General features: G+C 47.9%; 1 protein-coding gene across 1 annotated transcript in view; it reads right to left on the bottom strand.

The window, feature by feature from the left end:
- Nucleotides 1-15858, bottom strand: part of CASTOR2 (cytosolic arginine sensor for mTORC1 subunit 2) — a 134252-nt gene that overhangs the window by 11898 nt on the left and 106496 nt on the right. Inside the window, exons 3-8 of the mRNA XM_075440036.1 lie at nucleotides 9778-9971; nucleotides 8858-8990; nucleotides 7425-7548; nucleotides 6743-6853; nucleotides 5295-5377; nucleotides 3733-3827 (exon numbers count right to left, since the gene is read on the bottom strand). Of these exons, the coding sequence (XP_075296151.1) occupies nucleotides 3733-3827; nucleotides 5295-5377; nucleotides 6743-6853; nucleotides 7425-7548; nucleotides 8858-8990; nucleotides 9778-9971 (740 nt within the window). The remainder of the gene's footprint in view (nucleotides 1-3732; nucleotides 3828-5294; nucleotides 5378-6742; nucleotides 6854-7424; nucleotides 7549-8857; nucleotides 8991-9777; nucleotides 9972-15858) is intronic.

Genomic DNA, 15858 nt, shown 5'->3' with positions numbered 1-15858 from the left:
AGGTTTGGGACCCATAACTGAGGGCGGGGAGACCACGTTGGGTGACAGGGGGACATGTCCATCAAAGAAAGCAGTGAACTGCCAGTCTGGGCAGTCTACTTGTCGTGGGGGGTCCCAGATGGTGTGGTGCAACACCTCAGCTTTCTTATCCAGTTTTGTGATGAGACTCAGCCAAAGAAGTCCATATACAAAATTATTAGTGGGTGTCTTTTCACGCTTACTGCAAGAAAAACCCCTTGTAACAGAAAATACAGAAGATCTCAGAGCGACTGTCATCGGCAGAAAAGAAAATCACCAGTAAAGTTACATCAGACAGAAAAGAGGCGCCTGGCCGTTACCTAAACTCGGAGAAGACACTCAGGGGACAGGCAGCTAACAGCTCTTGGAAAGTGGAAAGGGGACCGAGGGAAAAATAAATTATCTGTCAGCTGCTGCAAGAAGCCAAAATAATTCACATTAAGTAAGTTGAAGAAGGGGCTGTCTGCTCTGTGAGGTATCTGAGTCCTTGGCCAGGAGCACCATATCTGGACTCTCTGGACACCCTCCAGAGCTCAGACAGTGGAAATACAACCAGACTGTGATTTTCTGTAAGGCTTTTAACAAAACTGAGGAAAAAACCCTCTGACAAAAAACAAGAAAAAAGTCCAATTTTCCGAAGGGAAGATGCAACAGGAGCGGCTAACTCTGATGATGTACGAACAAGAGTCACCTGGGAAAGGAAGAAAATAATCTTCAAGCAACCCTACAGAGAACTCTTCTGGGTTAGGAAGAAAACCCAACAAACCTCCACCATAGGAAACAGGACGTCCAGACAGGACTCTCCACTGCCGTTCCTCCATCATTTTTCCCAGTACACTGAACGCTGCAGTGGAAGAAGCTGTATGACTCTGCTTCTCCAGAAAAAAGACATAGGAATCTTTTTTGCAAAACCCATTTCCTTAGCCAGCCCCAGCAGATGATCATCGGGTGTCTCCGTACGCTCCTTTAGCGCAGTAGAGAAGCAGGAGGCAGCAGAACCAGCCAGTCCCAGCCCCTGGCTTTGACCTGCACAGACCCACCTCTTCCATCAAACACAATGGGCTGATCCTTCATTCACTGCAAAGTGCTTGACTCCCTTAACGTCAAGGAAATGGTACCAATCATACACAGATACTGGGGTTGGATTTTCTTCAGGACAGATGTGCAAACAGTTTTGATTTCTAGGACACATCCTAGTTTGCCACCAGTGGAGAAGTCCTACCCATCTCTGCCCCGTAGACAAGATCCCTATTGCACAGCAGCTGGTGCCACATGTTCAGCCAGAGGGCAGATCAAAGCATCTACCATGAAGGGAAAAGCAAAGCTCCAAACTATGTCCCAGATGTGTAGCTTCAGCCTCATTAGATGCAAAACGCTGGTGAAGAACAGCAAGATACCTCTGAGCATGAAGCAGCGAGAGCAAAGCACCTGGAAAAGGGACTCTTCTCACTTGCTCTCTCTAGAGGGAGCTGGAAACCATAGCTCTCTCCAGCCCAACCCTTTGTCACCCAGGGAACACATCAAAGACCTGGAGGTTCCCATCTCCGCTTTGTCTCCCAAAGGGATTTCTTCTCCAGCACAGGTCCTGATTTCCAGGGCAGCTACAGCATTGCAGGAAGACCTGAGTATTAACACCGAGGTCTATTAAAAAATTAAGCAACAAAAATCACCTTAAGATGCACAAGAGAAAAAAGATTAGGAGAAAGGGAACAACAAGCTTTTACAAAGCACTCTAAACTGTTGACAGCAAGTACTGAACAACCTTAAATAAGGAAAGGGAGGATGCAGAGAAAGAATTCAACATGAACTTCAACCTTGAGAAATGTCAAGGTATCTGGGTAGCAAAGTTAGGGAAAACATGACAGCATCTTGGTCAGGGTCTTGGCCAACAAAACCAGCCTAGAGCCAGCAAGCACACAGCCCAGCCACCACTCCAGGAGCAAAGGCAAGCAGAGGAGGGCTTGAAATGCACCTTCCACACGATGGAAGCGTTTGACAGCTAGAATAGCACTGTCCAGATGAAAAGGCTTTTAAAACCGCAAGAAAAGAAAACCGCAAGCAGCAAGGAAAATGCTAAAACACTGGTTTGAGTAAGGAAGATCTGCAGATCTTCATGCATGGTCTAAATAATACCCTGCCTGCTGCTTGGAGGCAGGGATCTGCTGGGCTCAGATGCAGCCGGATGAGATGCTTACAGAAGGTGGAGCTGCCTGCAGAGTCATCACAACTGGATGGCACGAGTTTTAAGTGAAACATCTACTTTAACTGACAGGGCTTCATTCTCCAGATAGTGCTTGACAACTAGAAGCACTCTGCACCTTGTGCTCTGCACAGAAAGCATGCACCTGGGGCCACAACAACAGGCAGGAATGTGAGGCAAAGCTAACAGTATTGATTTCAAAATGGTGTTTTATTAGCTTATCTTATCAGTACAGTTAATATTCAAGAAAATAAGACAAACATATATAATGCTTTGACCTTTGCTATCTGGAATAATATTTACTTTTACTCTTTATACACAGGACCTATAGGCTGCAAGTGGTTCACACCAACTGTGAAAAACCAAAGTAATTAGCCGAAAAAATCCCACCTTGAACTCACTGGCACTTTTACAGGTGAAAAGCAGGGCCTGGAGAGTGAATTTACAGTGATGAAAGGCGCAGCACAATGCAATAAAGGGCACACTGAAGAAAAAAAAAAACCAAAAAGCACAAAGCAGCAGAGTTTTGTTAGCTTTGTTAGCGCATGGGTTACTGACTCCATCCCTCAGGACTTGGGGAATGGGCTCCAAGTCAAATGCCATCCTGTTTGTGGCTACAGGCATGGCAATGTTCCCCTTTTCAGGAAAATTCCTCATTTTTGAGGGTGCCAAGGGAGAGCAGATGTAGGCTTAATGTCTGGAAGGTAAAATATCCACCAGTATAAAAGAGAAGCGAAGCAAAGCGAAGCAAAGAGAGAAGAGAGAAGTCTGCACAAATGGGAAGACCCCCCTGCTGATGATTGTGCTGCAACTGCTACAGGCACTCACAAAACCAAACATGGCAGCACCTTTCTCTGCTTCAAAATCACCTTCCCTTGCTGTGCTGACAATTATTGCTATTTTATTAAAGGCCTGCACCATGAGAAGGACAATGCAGAGACAGCAGAACTAATCAGGACTCACAGATGGGTCTCTAAATGCAAAGGTTAGGGCCAGGCAGGTACCAAGAGACGAAGGCAGGGGTCTGCTATTAGGAGACCCTCCAAAATAGTTCCCACGCACAAGGGCACCCTCCTAAGAGTCTGGAGCCTCCAACTATGCTTGCAGGAAAACAGAGAGGGTTTCATAGAATCATAGAATGGTTTGGGTTGGAAGGGACCTTTATAAGTCATCTAGCCCAACCCCACTGCAGTGAGCAGGGACATCTTCGACTAGACCAGCCTGCCACAGTTTGTGCTGTTTCTAATAAAAGACTGACGCAGTGGAAGAGACTGCTAGGGGAGATTGTGACGTCTCCGTTGCCACAGGTCTTTAAGGACTGAGGTCAGCCCTTTGCAAGATCGACACTCCCTGACACTGCTTTGCCTTGGGGTAAGGCTGGAGAGAGGTATCTGCTGGGCTACATCAGAGCAAAGGCACTCCAACAAGTTCTCCAGATGGGAAATGATGATCTCATCATGAGTTTTCTCCCAGGGAAAAGATCCCCCCTATTTCAAAGCTGTCTTGATACTCACCAACGCGTGATCAAACTTAAAAGTACTGATGTAGTAGGCTGGGATGTCAGCTGCGGCCAAAGGCTCAGAAATCTGAGCGACAATTCCACATTCATCTGTGGGGGAGATAAAAACTCTGTCATTGTCTGAGCAGCACCTGTCTGTCGCACAGAACTCTGGGGTCTCACCAGCTCTGTGCACGTACAGGAAGGGGTCTGTCTTCACAAACTCCCATCAGAAGGGATCTCTCTAGTAAAACGCGTTCTTTCTCACAGAATCAGGCTCTCTGGGCCACAACGATACATTGCACAATTGATTTTGTTGCCTTCTTTTCAGTACAGAGACACATAAATCCCCCAAAGGAACAAAACATTAAAACCAGAAGGATTTTCAGAGATCCAAAGAAAAGCAATTAATGACGTTCAGGAAGGAAGCACCAAAGACAGTCTCATATACCCCTAACCTCCATTTTTCTCTTAGTTGTTGCAATTAAACACTTTGCTCTGCATTTCTGAGAGAGTAGATGCTGACCCGCTGGTTGGTCTGGACACATGGTTGGTTCCTAGACCACAGCCCACCACCACAGCCTGAGACAGGTTTTCACGTCAATTTAAATGGTTCACCTGTCCTGTTCATTGCAGATCAGGGGTACTTCGTATCCAGACAAAATCTGAGTTTCCCTCATCCAAACTGAACATTTCAACTTGATTCTAAGCTAACATATTTAAACATTGCATGTTTAGGGGACAGGCAGGTGTCCTGCTGTCCCATCAATAACATCTACCATGCCATTTCTACATATTTTGCCTCTAAGATGCACAAAGAAAAGGTGCATGACAATTTCCTTCTTGCTGCTTTTGTTTGTCTGGTGCAGAAGTAGCAACTCAATACAAAAACTGGTCAAACATTTCTCAGAAATGTTCTTGAAGCCTGTATCTTGTTTCGGAGACCATGGGAAGGAGCTCCAGTGTTTTCTGAAAATCAGGCCTTTGTTGCGGTATTCAGACTGGACTCCATCAAATTACAGGGGGCATAAAAATAACAATACTACTTTTGCAGATGTGAAGCATTTACTCCGTGTTACGAGGTCCAGTGTTCTTATGAGTAGAGCAAATGTTTGCCGCACTGGATGTGAAACAGGTCTATGAACAGGACTCCCACTTGGAGGGCTATAAATCTATACTGAATTCACTAAAGCCACAGAGTTGCCCAAGGACTGCACTGGAGTATGACAGTGCTTTCCGACCACCGATTCCAGCAATCTACAACGCATTCCCATGCCATCTCTTTGTCTACTTTTTCTCTTTAACAGAGACCCAGCTGCAGCTACCTCCAAAGTCCAGCAGATAAATGCAATTTGGATGGAGCTGTCAAGCATGGAGCACTTTCCAAAGTATATTTAGAAGTCTGACTTATTAGGTAGGAGTCAGACTCCTCCCGTCTGAAAATCTCAGCTTGCAAAGTCATGCTAAGCTGCTGGCTCTTAAACAGCCTCAGCCTCAGTTGGATTTTTCCATCATCTGTGAAGGCCCTGAGGCAACCGAGTACCTGTGCACCAACTGATCCCCCAAATGTTCACCTACCGAAGCCAAGAGGCTGCCCACCAATCCGCACCATCTTCCAGAGCTCGCCAGATGCACTTGTAAACAACAAATTATTAGGAAATCTGTAAAAGAAAAGGAACACCAAACGTGGCAATTAAAACACGGCAGTGTGTCAGATTCTGCCTGCAGCGATGCTGCTGTTCCCGTATCCCTGTGCTGCTTGAAGCCAACAATAGCGGCGGCAGCAGCCTGGTGAAACTCAGAGAAGTCAAGGCAAGCAAGACAGATGCACCTGCCTGCCCGTCCAGATGTCCTACGGTAAATCAGCATCTGATGCTGGAAGTGCGCACAGGCACCCAGAGAGGCACAGAAAAAGATTTCTAAGAAACAGGCCATGCCCCAGCTGTACAAACCCCAAGACCGTTAATCTGAAGGCTTGATTTGAGCTGTGTTTAGAAACACCTAGGGACAGAGTATGCTTCCATAACTACTCTCTCAAGGCATGTCAATGGTGACCACTGTTTTTGCGTCTGAGCAGCATCAGTGCTTTTCCCATACCGTCCCTGGGAACCATGCAGAGATCCCCATTTCTTAGCAGGGGAAAGCAGACCAGCAGCTAGGAGACTTGCTGAAGGTCAAGCAGGCAGTCTGTGACAAAGAAGGAACTGGCCGCCCGAGTTCCCCAAGCACCAGGCTGCCGCCCCAACCCTCTATCCTCTCTTGAAGGTAGACAGAGGTTTACTCCAATTCAGGTCGAAGAAAATTTCCAGAGGGCAATTAATAGTTTGCAAAACAAGTCCCTGGGGCAGGCAAACACTGCACTGTGTGTCAAAAGCAAATCTATGCGTTGCATCTCAGTGCAGCATCCTGCCTAGCCTCCAGGCCTCAGCGACTTCTGGGATGTGAAGCGGCAGCAGCATGCACGCACGCACACGAACAGGCTGCTATCTGCTCCCTAGCTGACGTTCTCCTTGCCAGACAAACGAGTCACGGGCTCCGGCTGCACAGGGATGACTCAGTGCGTTATCATCACAACCAGACTGCGCACCAAGCCCAGTCATGTGTAAAAGCAAAGTGGGAGCACAGCACCACTGACGTCCCCACCCTACTTCTGGTCTTTAGCAGTAAAACTTCAACCATGTATACCAGACTTTTTTTTTGTTTTTGCTCTTAAAAGCACATCTAATGAACAATGGAATAAAAATGTCAAAGTCACTTGGTCCAGTGTCCCTCTTTCAAATGTGAGGTAACCCTGCATTACATTGGCTTGTGATTTAGTTGTCGGCTTGGACAGACAAGCCCAAAATTCAGGAGCTGGAATTAACATGCCAGACTTCACTCAGAGAAGTGACAGGGTGTCCAGGTACCTGGCACCCATAACAGGAGGTTCCCAAGAATTAACATGGAGGAGCTTAAGCTGCTTCTTGCTCCTTTGAGAACGTCCCAGGTGCTTTTTCGGGGTTCAGGACCCCAAGACCAAAGCTCACCTCTGCTGTGTCTGGACATCCATGACCAAGGAGATGTAACCCTCAATGAGAGAAAAGGAGAAAAAGCGAATATGTCCCGAGTCTTCGTTGCCCACCACCGAGTCTTTTACTCTGAAGAAACAGAAGAGAACACCATTAACTGTAGCTAGAAGAGCAAAGGAAGGCTTTTAAAGCAGATATAGCCACCTTGACCCGAAATGTTCATAGACTGACTTAAGAGAAGTGACACTGAGTCCTGTCACATTATACTGCTTTCCATTTTTCTGATTTTGGAGGGGAAAAAATGCCAGTGCCCACAAAACTCTCCCACTTCTGCCCCAAGGTCCTCGTGTGGGGCCAGGAGCCTCAGGCACCAATGGGCAGCAGGACAGCTGGCCGTACAGCCTCCCATCATATCTGGATATGCAGCACACTGATCATATTGCTACTCATAGCTTAAATCTGAGAAGGCTCAGCTTTCCAAAGCCAACAGATGTCTTTGGGCACCCACCATCTACTGTTTGGTTTCCACCTGCCAGGACAACCCTCCTGAACCTGTGAAACCTCCCTCCCTCAGCGCAGGGCACCGCAGCAGCATGAGGCCACAGCAGATCCCTGGGCATCCTGGAGGAGCAACATGAATTTGTGCCTCCAGATGCCGGCCACAACGCCCTTGGGAGCCTGTCTCCCTCCTGGCACCTACCCATTGGAGTAAAACATGACATCCATTAGGAGTGTAGCAACAGTGGGAAGGGTATCTGGATCCAGGCTGGTGACGCAGAACATATTACTCGGACTGGAAAGGGGATGAATGACAGGCCTCTGAACTGAAAAAGACACACAGAGACACACACAACTATGAAGCCATGTCTGCAGCGGGTTCACGTCCCACCAGACATGTTATCCACGCACTGGCAGCAGCCGCAGGGAGAACTGACAGTGTTTGTAAGAAAGTTCCTCACTGCTGAAGCCCTGCTGGTTCTCAGACGGGGATCAAAGAGCCTGGGGACACCCTGCTCTTGCCATGTCCTCCCCGGGGTAAAGGGTGAGCTCATCCTGGGCACCCTGCCCTGCATGGGGGCACCAGTCAGCGCTCTGCTCCTAGGGGCTTTCAGGACATCCACAAAAAACACAGGGCAAGCTAAATAAGTGGACAACGCAAACTGAAAAGTGGAAATAAACTCGGGCTTCCACCATTTAAAAGACAAGGCTATGGAAGGCATTTCTCTGGCTGTGGTTGCTGGCAGTACAACCTCTTTTCCCTCCTTTCTGAGGGTCTATTTTGCCATAATATGTACAAAAATTAAAAACCAGCTGACATGCAGCAGCTTGGCAAAAGTGTCTGCAGCCCATAGCCGAGGAACAGCCAGTATTTCGGCATGCAACTATTTAACACAGCAACACAGCAAACAAACCTGTGCATAATCAATTTGTGTTCCTCTGTGCCCTTCGTCATGCTTTTTGTGTAAGGCTCATTTTCTTAAACAAGATGATTTATAGCTATCGAGTGATGAGGCTGAGTGGCACTTCATAATAACTGGTCCCTGCTTTGTTTGGTTATGGGCAGAAAATGACAAACAGGTTGAAGGTAAACATATGTATTTAAGTCGTTCCTTTTCCTGATGGTGCCCTTTGCTTGATGCTTGTTCCTCTAGACTGGAAACATCCTCAGGTGCTGTACAGCCCTGGGCTCACAGTGGCCTTGATTCTGGCTGGTACTGAAGTGTGAAAGCTGAGCAACAGTATTCGCTGTGCATAAATCATGGCAGTACTTCAACAGGCTTTTCTATAAGCCATTTTCCTTTGAAATGTTGAAAAATGAAAGTATGGGCTACAGACAATGTTCTTTTTGCAACTGAAATGAATCGTACTTTAACCTTCTCTCCTACACAAGGCACGTCTCCTCTAGAGATATGAAACTAGTATTAAAAGGCTCAAACTCAGCAAAGCTCATCACCATTGCTCAGAAAGCTAAGCCAAACTGCGATATACTGAGGTATGTGTTAAGATGGTTTATTACCTTACAACAGGATAAACATTCACCAGAATGTTGAAGGCAGGTAGCAGGCATACTTCCCACCCCCGTGTGTCACAGAGACCAGCTGCCTGGCAAGCCGAGCCCATGCCGGTCCTTACCCAGTTTTGGTTTGACAAATCCATTCGTTATCCCAAGGTCATCGGCAGCCACTGTCTCCCCATTCACTACTCTGAGGATGGTGAACTCAGCAGCCAGTGTGTGCATCACGAAGGGCAGGTCTCGCTCACGTACCTGAAGTGGACAACAGGATTAGCTCGTGATGGTATGCACCAGAAGTGAGAATACACTGCAGAGGAGGTTACGTACTCTCGGGGCACAGAAGAGTGGACACATCACTCCTGTCTGCGCTAGCAGGTGGTAACTCACATGGATGTGTGTCTAGAGAAGCACATTTGCTGATAGCACTGCAAGTATCAGTAGGATTAAGCACCACAGTACTTCTAAGACTGTGGAAAGAGTGTGGAGATTTCTGCAAGCTTGAAGCAGCCTGCAGTTACTAAGAGGGAGATGTTTCACCTCTTTTCCAGCATCCCTTCAAGAACTCCGCACTGCCTGTTCTTCAGCCTTGTTTCCTAAAGAAATAAAGCTTATGTGGTCCTGCCCTGTGTGGATGCACACATGTGTGTGAGACAGAAAGGCAGTCTGTCTGTCTATCCCCAAAACAACTTTGGAGTCTCTCGGCCACCATCAGCCAGCCTGACAGCAGACACTATGTTCCTCTAACTCTCAGAAAACCAACGTCTGAGTGACGGCGCGAAATGCTGCCAGTGCCTCCATTAAGAGCGACACTGCAGTGTGGAATCAGCACTTTTATTAGACACCAGATAACCCATCGCAACAAGTGCCTTATCCCATGGGAAAAGCCCCTGCGATGTCAGTACAGAGCTCTGGGGAAAGCAGGCTTTGGTACTTCTGCTGCTCCTCAAACAACTTGTTCCCAGAAATATCATTAAAACCACCCAGCTGATCTTTCATCTGGTGGCAGCTGACTCTGCCTGGTCCTCTCATGTCCTCTTACCAGGATGAAGTCCGTCTGATAGGTGGAGAGCATGAACACTGAGATGTTTTGGTCAGCTAGGGGTGCTATCACTGACTTGGCAATTTTGGTCACTCCGATGGGCTGGGAGCCAGAGAAGCCACCTCCGCCAGACACCACGTTGAGGGCAAGCCATGTTGCATCGGCCACACTCAAGTGTTCCGAGGAAGGGAGCTCTGCAAAGAGACAGAGGGGGAGGACAGAGGTTTGTTTTAGAGGCAGAGAGAGAGAGGTCCACCATCTGGTCTGTATGTGGTTAGCACAGACTTCAGTGAGAGGAATGAGATGAGCCCACTTATCCAGCCAGCCTGGACTTACACTCCTGGGCTTCCCATGCTGCTTCACGGGTGGGTACTGTGCCACTTTTTAGATATACCGATGGCATCAGCTTCCACTGCAGGATTCATACAGATTTTCAAGGACAATACAGGGAATTACATGAGCCTCAGCCACTCGTTTGGATGCCGGCAACCAGTTCTGTTGACTTCCTCACGTGGAAACGGCCTGAGGTCTTTGACTTAACTCGAATCTCCTCTATCACACAATTCCTCCAAATACTTTACTTGAGCTTTTCTGGTCTCTTTTGTTTCGTTTTTCCTGCTCTAAACCCAAATTTTGTTCTGGACTTGAGATGGAGGTTGATGGAGCAGCCTGGGCACTAGCCCAGGACTGGGGAGGTGCAGAGCAGGTACCTTATGTATCTGCAGGCTGCTGCCTCCATCTCTGCAGCAGAAGACAAGAACCGCACAGCTCTGTAAGGGATGGACGGTGTAACATATACACGAGAGATTACAAGGTCATCACATACTAAGATAATGGAAATCTTTTTAACAATAACTCCAGTTCCATTCCATTTGCTTCTAGTCTATTGTCATTACGTAGTTAAAAATCTGCAGCTAAACCATTTTAACAGAAATTATTAACTGTTTTAAAGAAACTTTAATGTAGTAACAGCCCGTAAAACCAGATACGGACTCTGGAATGAAGGCATAAGATTCTCTGGACTTTGGATTTTAGCTTGGCAAATTATAGAAACAAACAGTTCAGATCCAGATCCAGACTTACAAATACATAATCCCAGTTCAATCTGCTTGGCGTAAAGAACCCGACTTCAGATGCAGATCCAGCCAGCAAAGGCACAGTGGAGGTTCCAGTGGAAAGCTACACACTTTGCTTAGAGGTTAGATGCAGCCCAGCAGTCCGAGAGCACAAATCCCAGTACTGCTGCTCTTGCACTGCAGGTCGGTCACTTCATGTCTCCATACCCCTGTTTCCGACTCCGTCCGCTCACTCCTGGTCCCTCTGTACAGTATCCTTCCCTTCTCCTTCATCGAGACCTTTGGGAGCTGTTTCCTCACAGCTCCAGACACCACGTAATAAATTCATAACCTCACATTCCCTGAATCCCCAGGCACCACTGTTGTGAGACAGCGACAGTGCTGAAAACCCAAAATGAACTGAATAACAAATACTGTTCATTTCGCTCTCCTCAATAACCTCAATTGTGTGTGGCATGAAAATAACCCTGAGCAAACACACTGCAAACAGTGGGGACACTGAGAGTTCTGCTTCTGCATTTTGATGTTTACCTTCATAGGCCAATGTTTCTTTTTTACTGAATAATCAGAGCTTACATGGAATGGAAACTAGACACCAGGGAGAGTGGGTAAGTTTGTGCATTAATCAACAGCATGTTACCTCAGAGAGACCAATGCAAGTTGCTTGCAGAAAATTATTGCAGCAAAATACCATTTTCTGATCAGACGGCCCTTTGCATCGGAAAAGCACCCCCAAAACAAAGCTTACTACATCAACTGGCGTGGAGAAGCTAGGGCTCAAAACAACTGCTGCTGATCTAACAAGCAGCTGACGTCGTCTTCTCCTTTATTCCTACCTCTGCCCTTTGCCTGTGAAATAAGTAAGAAGGGAAAAAAACCCAGATGTGCTCCTTCTTTGGACATGTATTTACTCCCTGGCAGCACGGGGCGGGCAGGCGAGGCCACCTGCACGTCATCGGTATTTACACTTCCATTTCCCGCATCCCGAAGCCATTAAAGCCGCCAGGCAACTAAATCACAGAAGGTGAAGCGACACCTTTCCTCTCTGCAAACTCACCCCACAAGCCCCTGGCAGCGCAGCTGCCCCGGTAGCCGCGCAGGACGCAGGGGCAGCTCCGCGTGCTCCGGGGGCCTGTGCGCACCGACCTGTCCCCCTGCAGCGGGCACGTCCTAGATGTGCCCAAGGCCGCTAACGACTTGCTGCCAGCAGCACGATCATAACTCACTTCCCTCTCTACAAACAGAGTAGATGCTATTCCTGCTCTGCACGGGTGACGTGGGCCTGGCTGCAGTTCATTAAATACCAGTTTACATACTATTTTGGGTCAGGGATGTGATGAAAGACGCAGTATTTCACGGTGGACAGAGGCATTATCACATTTCACTCTGGCAGCGGCGGTGCTGGAGGAGCTGCCCCAAGACCCCATCAACCTCTTGCTCAAGGGGAAGGCTGATTTGCCCGTTGCATTTGTAATTACTGGAAAGTGTTGATCGTGTTTGGTTTTATGTGTTTAACAGGCCTTATGAAGTGTGACAGAGGCCACTGCATTTGCTTAAGTAACCTGCCTCTCACAATTCAATTAACTTTGCAAAAAATACATAGAAAGTGATTGAAATACCAATTCTGGACACTGTTTCCACTAGGCAGCCAGATGGAAAAGTACAGCCCAAATTTTAATGAAACAAACCCAGGCTAGAGGCTCAACAAATTCAGCTAAATAGCATCAAACAAGCCACGTGGGAAGGTGCTTTGCCCAGGAAGCTGTTACATGCAGCAAACCCAAGGAGAGCTGAAAACACAGACGTAACATTAACGCAGACTCAGTGAGGTAGAACAAGGTAATAAAAAAGAGCAAAATGAGGCATCGCCCATGTTTAAGCACCACCTCGCCAGACCCATTGCCTCCAGCCCTTTCCCCGCAGAGCAGCAGGACTCCTGCCCCCCCCACAGCTTCAGCACTGCCTCATCCCCCGTCCTCACACTGCGAGACTGGCGCAGAAATCTCTCTGTTCGGCTCTCAAAACCCTCTTGCACCTGGTTTACCAGAGCGCAGGTCACTCCCGCTTCTGATCACAGGGGAGATCTCACCTCTGGCTGAGAAGGACCTCTAAGAGGTCAGAGACTTGGGCTTTGCTTATTATAATCAGGGTCTTTGTTTTGAATTCGCACTCGGGTGAAGCCTTTTGATTTGTGTGGTTTTGCTGCGTAACACTGCAGACCCGCTGCCAGGAGCAGGCACCTTGGAGCGGTTCAGCTGCCCACAGGCTCCATAACCATCGTCTGCTGCCCATCATCACAACCATCACTGGCAAGCAGAGGTGGCTCACAGACTCCAGCTGTCATTTCATCCACAGTAGCTGGCATGGAACCCCACCAACCCATGTAAGATGTGCTCATCCTGACAGCCCAAGCCCAGCACTCACCTCGCGTATGATTTTGCCTGGCAGTGCAACGCTAGGTACCAATTGCTGGTGGGCTCCAATAGGCCACGGTACCGCTCTCCGTTGGCACAGCACTATTCTCTTATCCAAAATTCTCCCCACTGCATGAAATCTGCAGTGCCACCAAGCAGACAGACAGATGCTGTGTGGGACACAGCTGCTCCAAGGCAGATACTATACAAATGTCAATCCCTGCTCAAACCAAACCCAACACACACGTGTCAAATAAGGTTTAGGGCATGAGTTAAACTGCTTATTCACACCATGGGTAATTTAAAAGGCCAGAGGTCTACCCAGAGCCTCACTGGTCCACTTGGCACCTACAGCTGAAGCAAAGCAGCCTCCACGGCACATGTCATCCTGGGACGCGAGGTGGTGAGTATCATATCGGCCGTAATTGGCTCCTGAGCTCAAAGAATCAATACCATTTCCAGTGAAGACAACAAACATTGGCCGAAACCCAAATAAGGATTGAATTGCTGCCGCCGGAGTGCTACAAAATGCTCTAAGTGCAGCGAGCTGGTGTTCCACGCAGAACTCCTTTGGGAGGATGCCGACCAGATGATGAGCTTCCAGCTTATGGGACCTTGCAAGCGGCCAAGGTGGTCACAGAAAGCTGGGAAGGAAAATCTGGTTTATGGCCCTGACCAAAGAGTCAGCCAGATGCTGTGGGTCTGCACAACAGTGGGAGAAGAGCAACATTTTTCTGCCTCCATTTTCCACCCTGGGGACCCCTCAGCTTCACGCACCCTGTATGGCTGGAGGCAAAGCACTGGGAGAGAGTCCTCCTGCTCCGTGGGTGCCCTGGAAAACGTGCAAAACGGTCTGAGAAAGTGCAACACCACCACAATTTCCCCCCCCCCCTCTGTACCTACTTTAAAAGGGTTTAAATTGCTCATACAAGGGTTACAGTCAAAGGGGGGATAATTGGAAAATGCACAGTTCCATAGCAGCAATGCCCCTCACCTACCCACACCGACATCGGGGTCAGTGCTCTGCAAAGCACTGACAACAAGCGACTTCTTCCCTTCCTCCAAAAAGATACCCTGCGAGCTGTTTTCCACAGACCTTGTTCCAACTCAATGGCGATCAGATACCCACTTGAGGATGCCTATTAGCTTTCAAGTGAAACACTATATATATGATGGATTTAATGTAGTGCTTGGGAGAGAAACGAAGGCACTTGGCTGGTTTGTTTCTTTGGTGTGGTACATTGGATCATCTCCTAAGTGCTTATCTTCCCTCAGTACACAAATTTTTGCATCATAGCAGAGTACTCTGGGTGATATGCTACTTCATGATTTGTTCTGGTACTCTGAATCGACCAACTGCTCATTCAATTCATCATTATAGGACGCCTGTTTGCAGCCACAGCTAACTCCAGATGTTCAAAAATAATGAAATATTAAAATACTGTGGACGTTTTGACCAGCCTTCTGACTTTAGATGAGTTACACTGTACTTACTTCACCTTTTATAGCCTCCCTCTGCAAAAATGACAGCTAGAATCTTGCTTGTGTTAAAAAGATAGAGAAAAAGGCTCCTGCGATAGCAGCACTCCAGTGGTCAGGCATTAAAAATAGAAGTGCTGCCAACCGCAAAATTCATGATAAATTGGGAGAGCTGTTGCCAGTGTCTCTGTCTGGCAGCACAGTTTAAGTATATATATTTTTAATAGGACTTTTACGTTTATTAAAGGGTTCTCTTCCCACTGCCTGCGGAAGCTTTTCATTGCTCTGCAGTTTTAAAATCCCATCTCATAACGAAGCGAGGGATCATCTCAGGTCGTAACGCCTGATCCAAAGCCCAGGCATCTTTCTGACTCCTCTGCCCACTTTATCACGCAGCCACTGAGGAGGGGCTGGAGAGGCCACCGGGTGCTGCAGCTGGCTGCTGCCGAGGAGAGCGTGCCACGGCCCAAGCATCAGCGGGCCCACGGGCAGCTGGGATGCCCTGGGCAGGTTTCCAGCACCCACGGGTGGGGTTTCCCTGACATCTAGTAAAGTGCACGTTTGAACTGGATGTCTCTGCTCAGAACACTTAGGAATTTTTCATCCTTGACAGCACCATGGAAACTGGCCACATGAGCTCCAAATCTTGGGGGGTGGGGGGGAAGAGTGGGAGGAGGACAACCACCTGAGCCTCATCTCTTTTGCAAAATTAGACTAAGTAAACATTCCTTTAATGTTAGGAAGTGGAGCACTCTGTTTCTCTTACTTTCCAAAAGCCACGCGAAAGGGTATAAAGATGTCATTTATCAGTTTCTATAGTATGCTAAAATCCAGAAAGAGCTCTGAAGCTGGTCCAGTGCCCAGCTTTGTGTGTCCCAGTCCTCAGCACTCTAGAAGCATGAGGGTTATTCCTGCAGGATGCCTCGTTTCTTGCTTTGCTCTGCTGCAAGGACAAGCCAAAGCGATCCAGCGCTGCGCTTCCCTCACCAGGACCCCACCAGGGCACCAAAAACGTCTTGGGGATGTTACAATGCAAATCATAACCCTTCAGAGGATGCAAATACCCTTTCTTTTCGCCTCAAAACACACATGATGCCAGCTTCACACTTAAT

Source organism: Opisthocomus hoazin, chromosome 20 (genome assembly GCF_030867145.1).
Source record: "Opisthocomus hoazin isolate bOpiHoa1 chromosome 20, bOpiHoa1.hap1, whole genome shotgun sequence".
In the NCBI taxonomy this organism is placed as follows: Eukaryota; Metazoa; Chordata; class Aves; order Opisthocomiformes; family Opisthocomidae; genus Opisthocomus; species Opisthocomus hoazin.
Note: the sequence above shows the minus strand (reverse complement) of the source record. Positions and strands in the feature narration are given on the sequence as shown.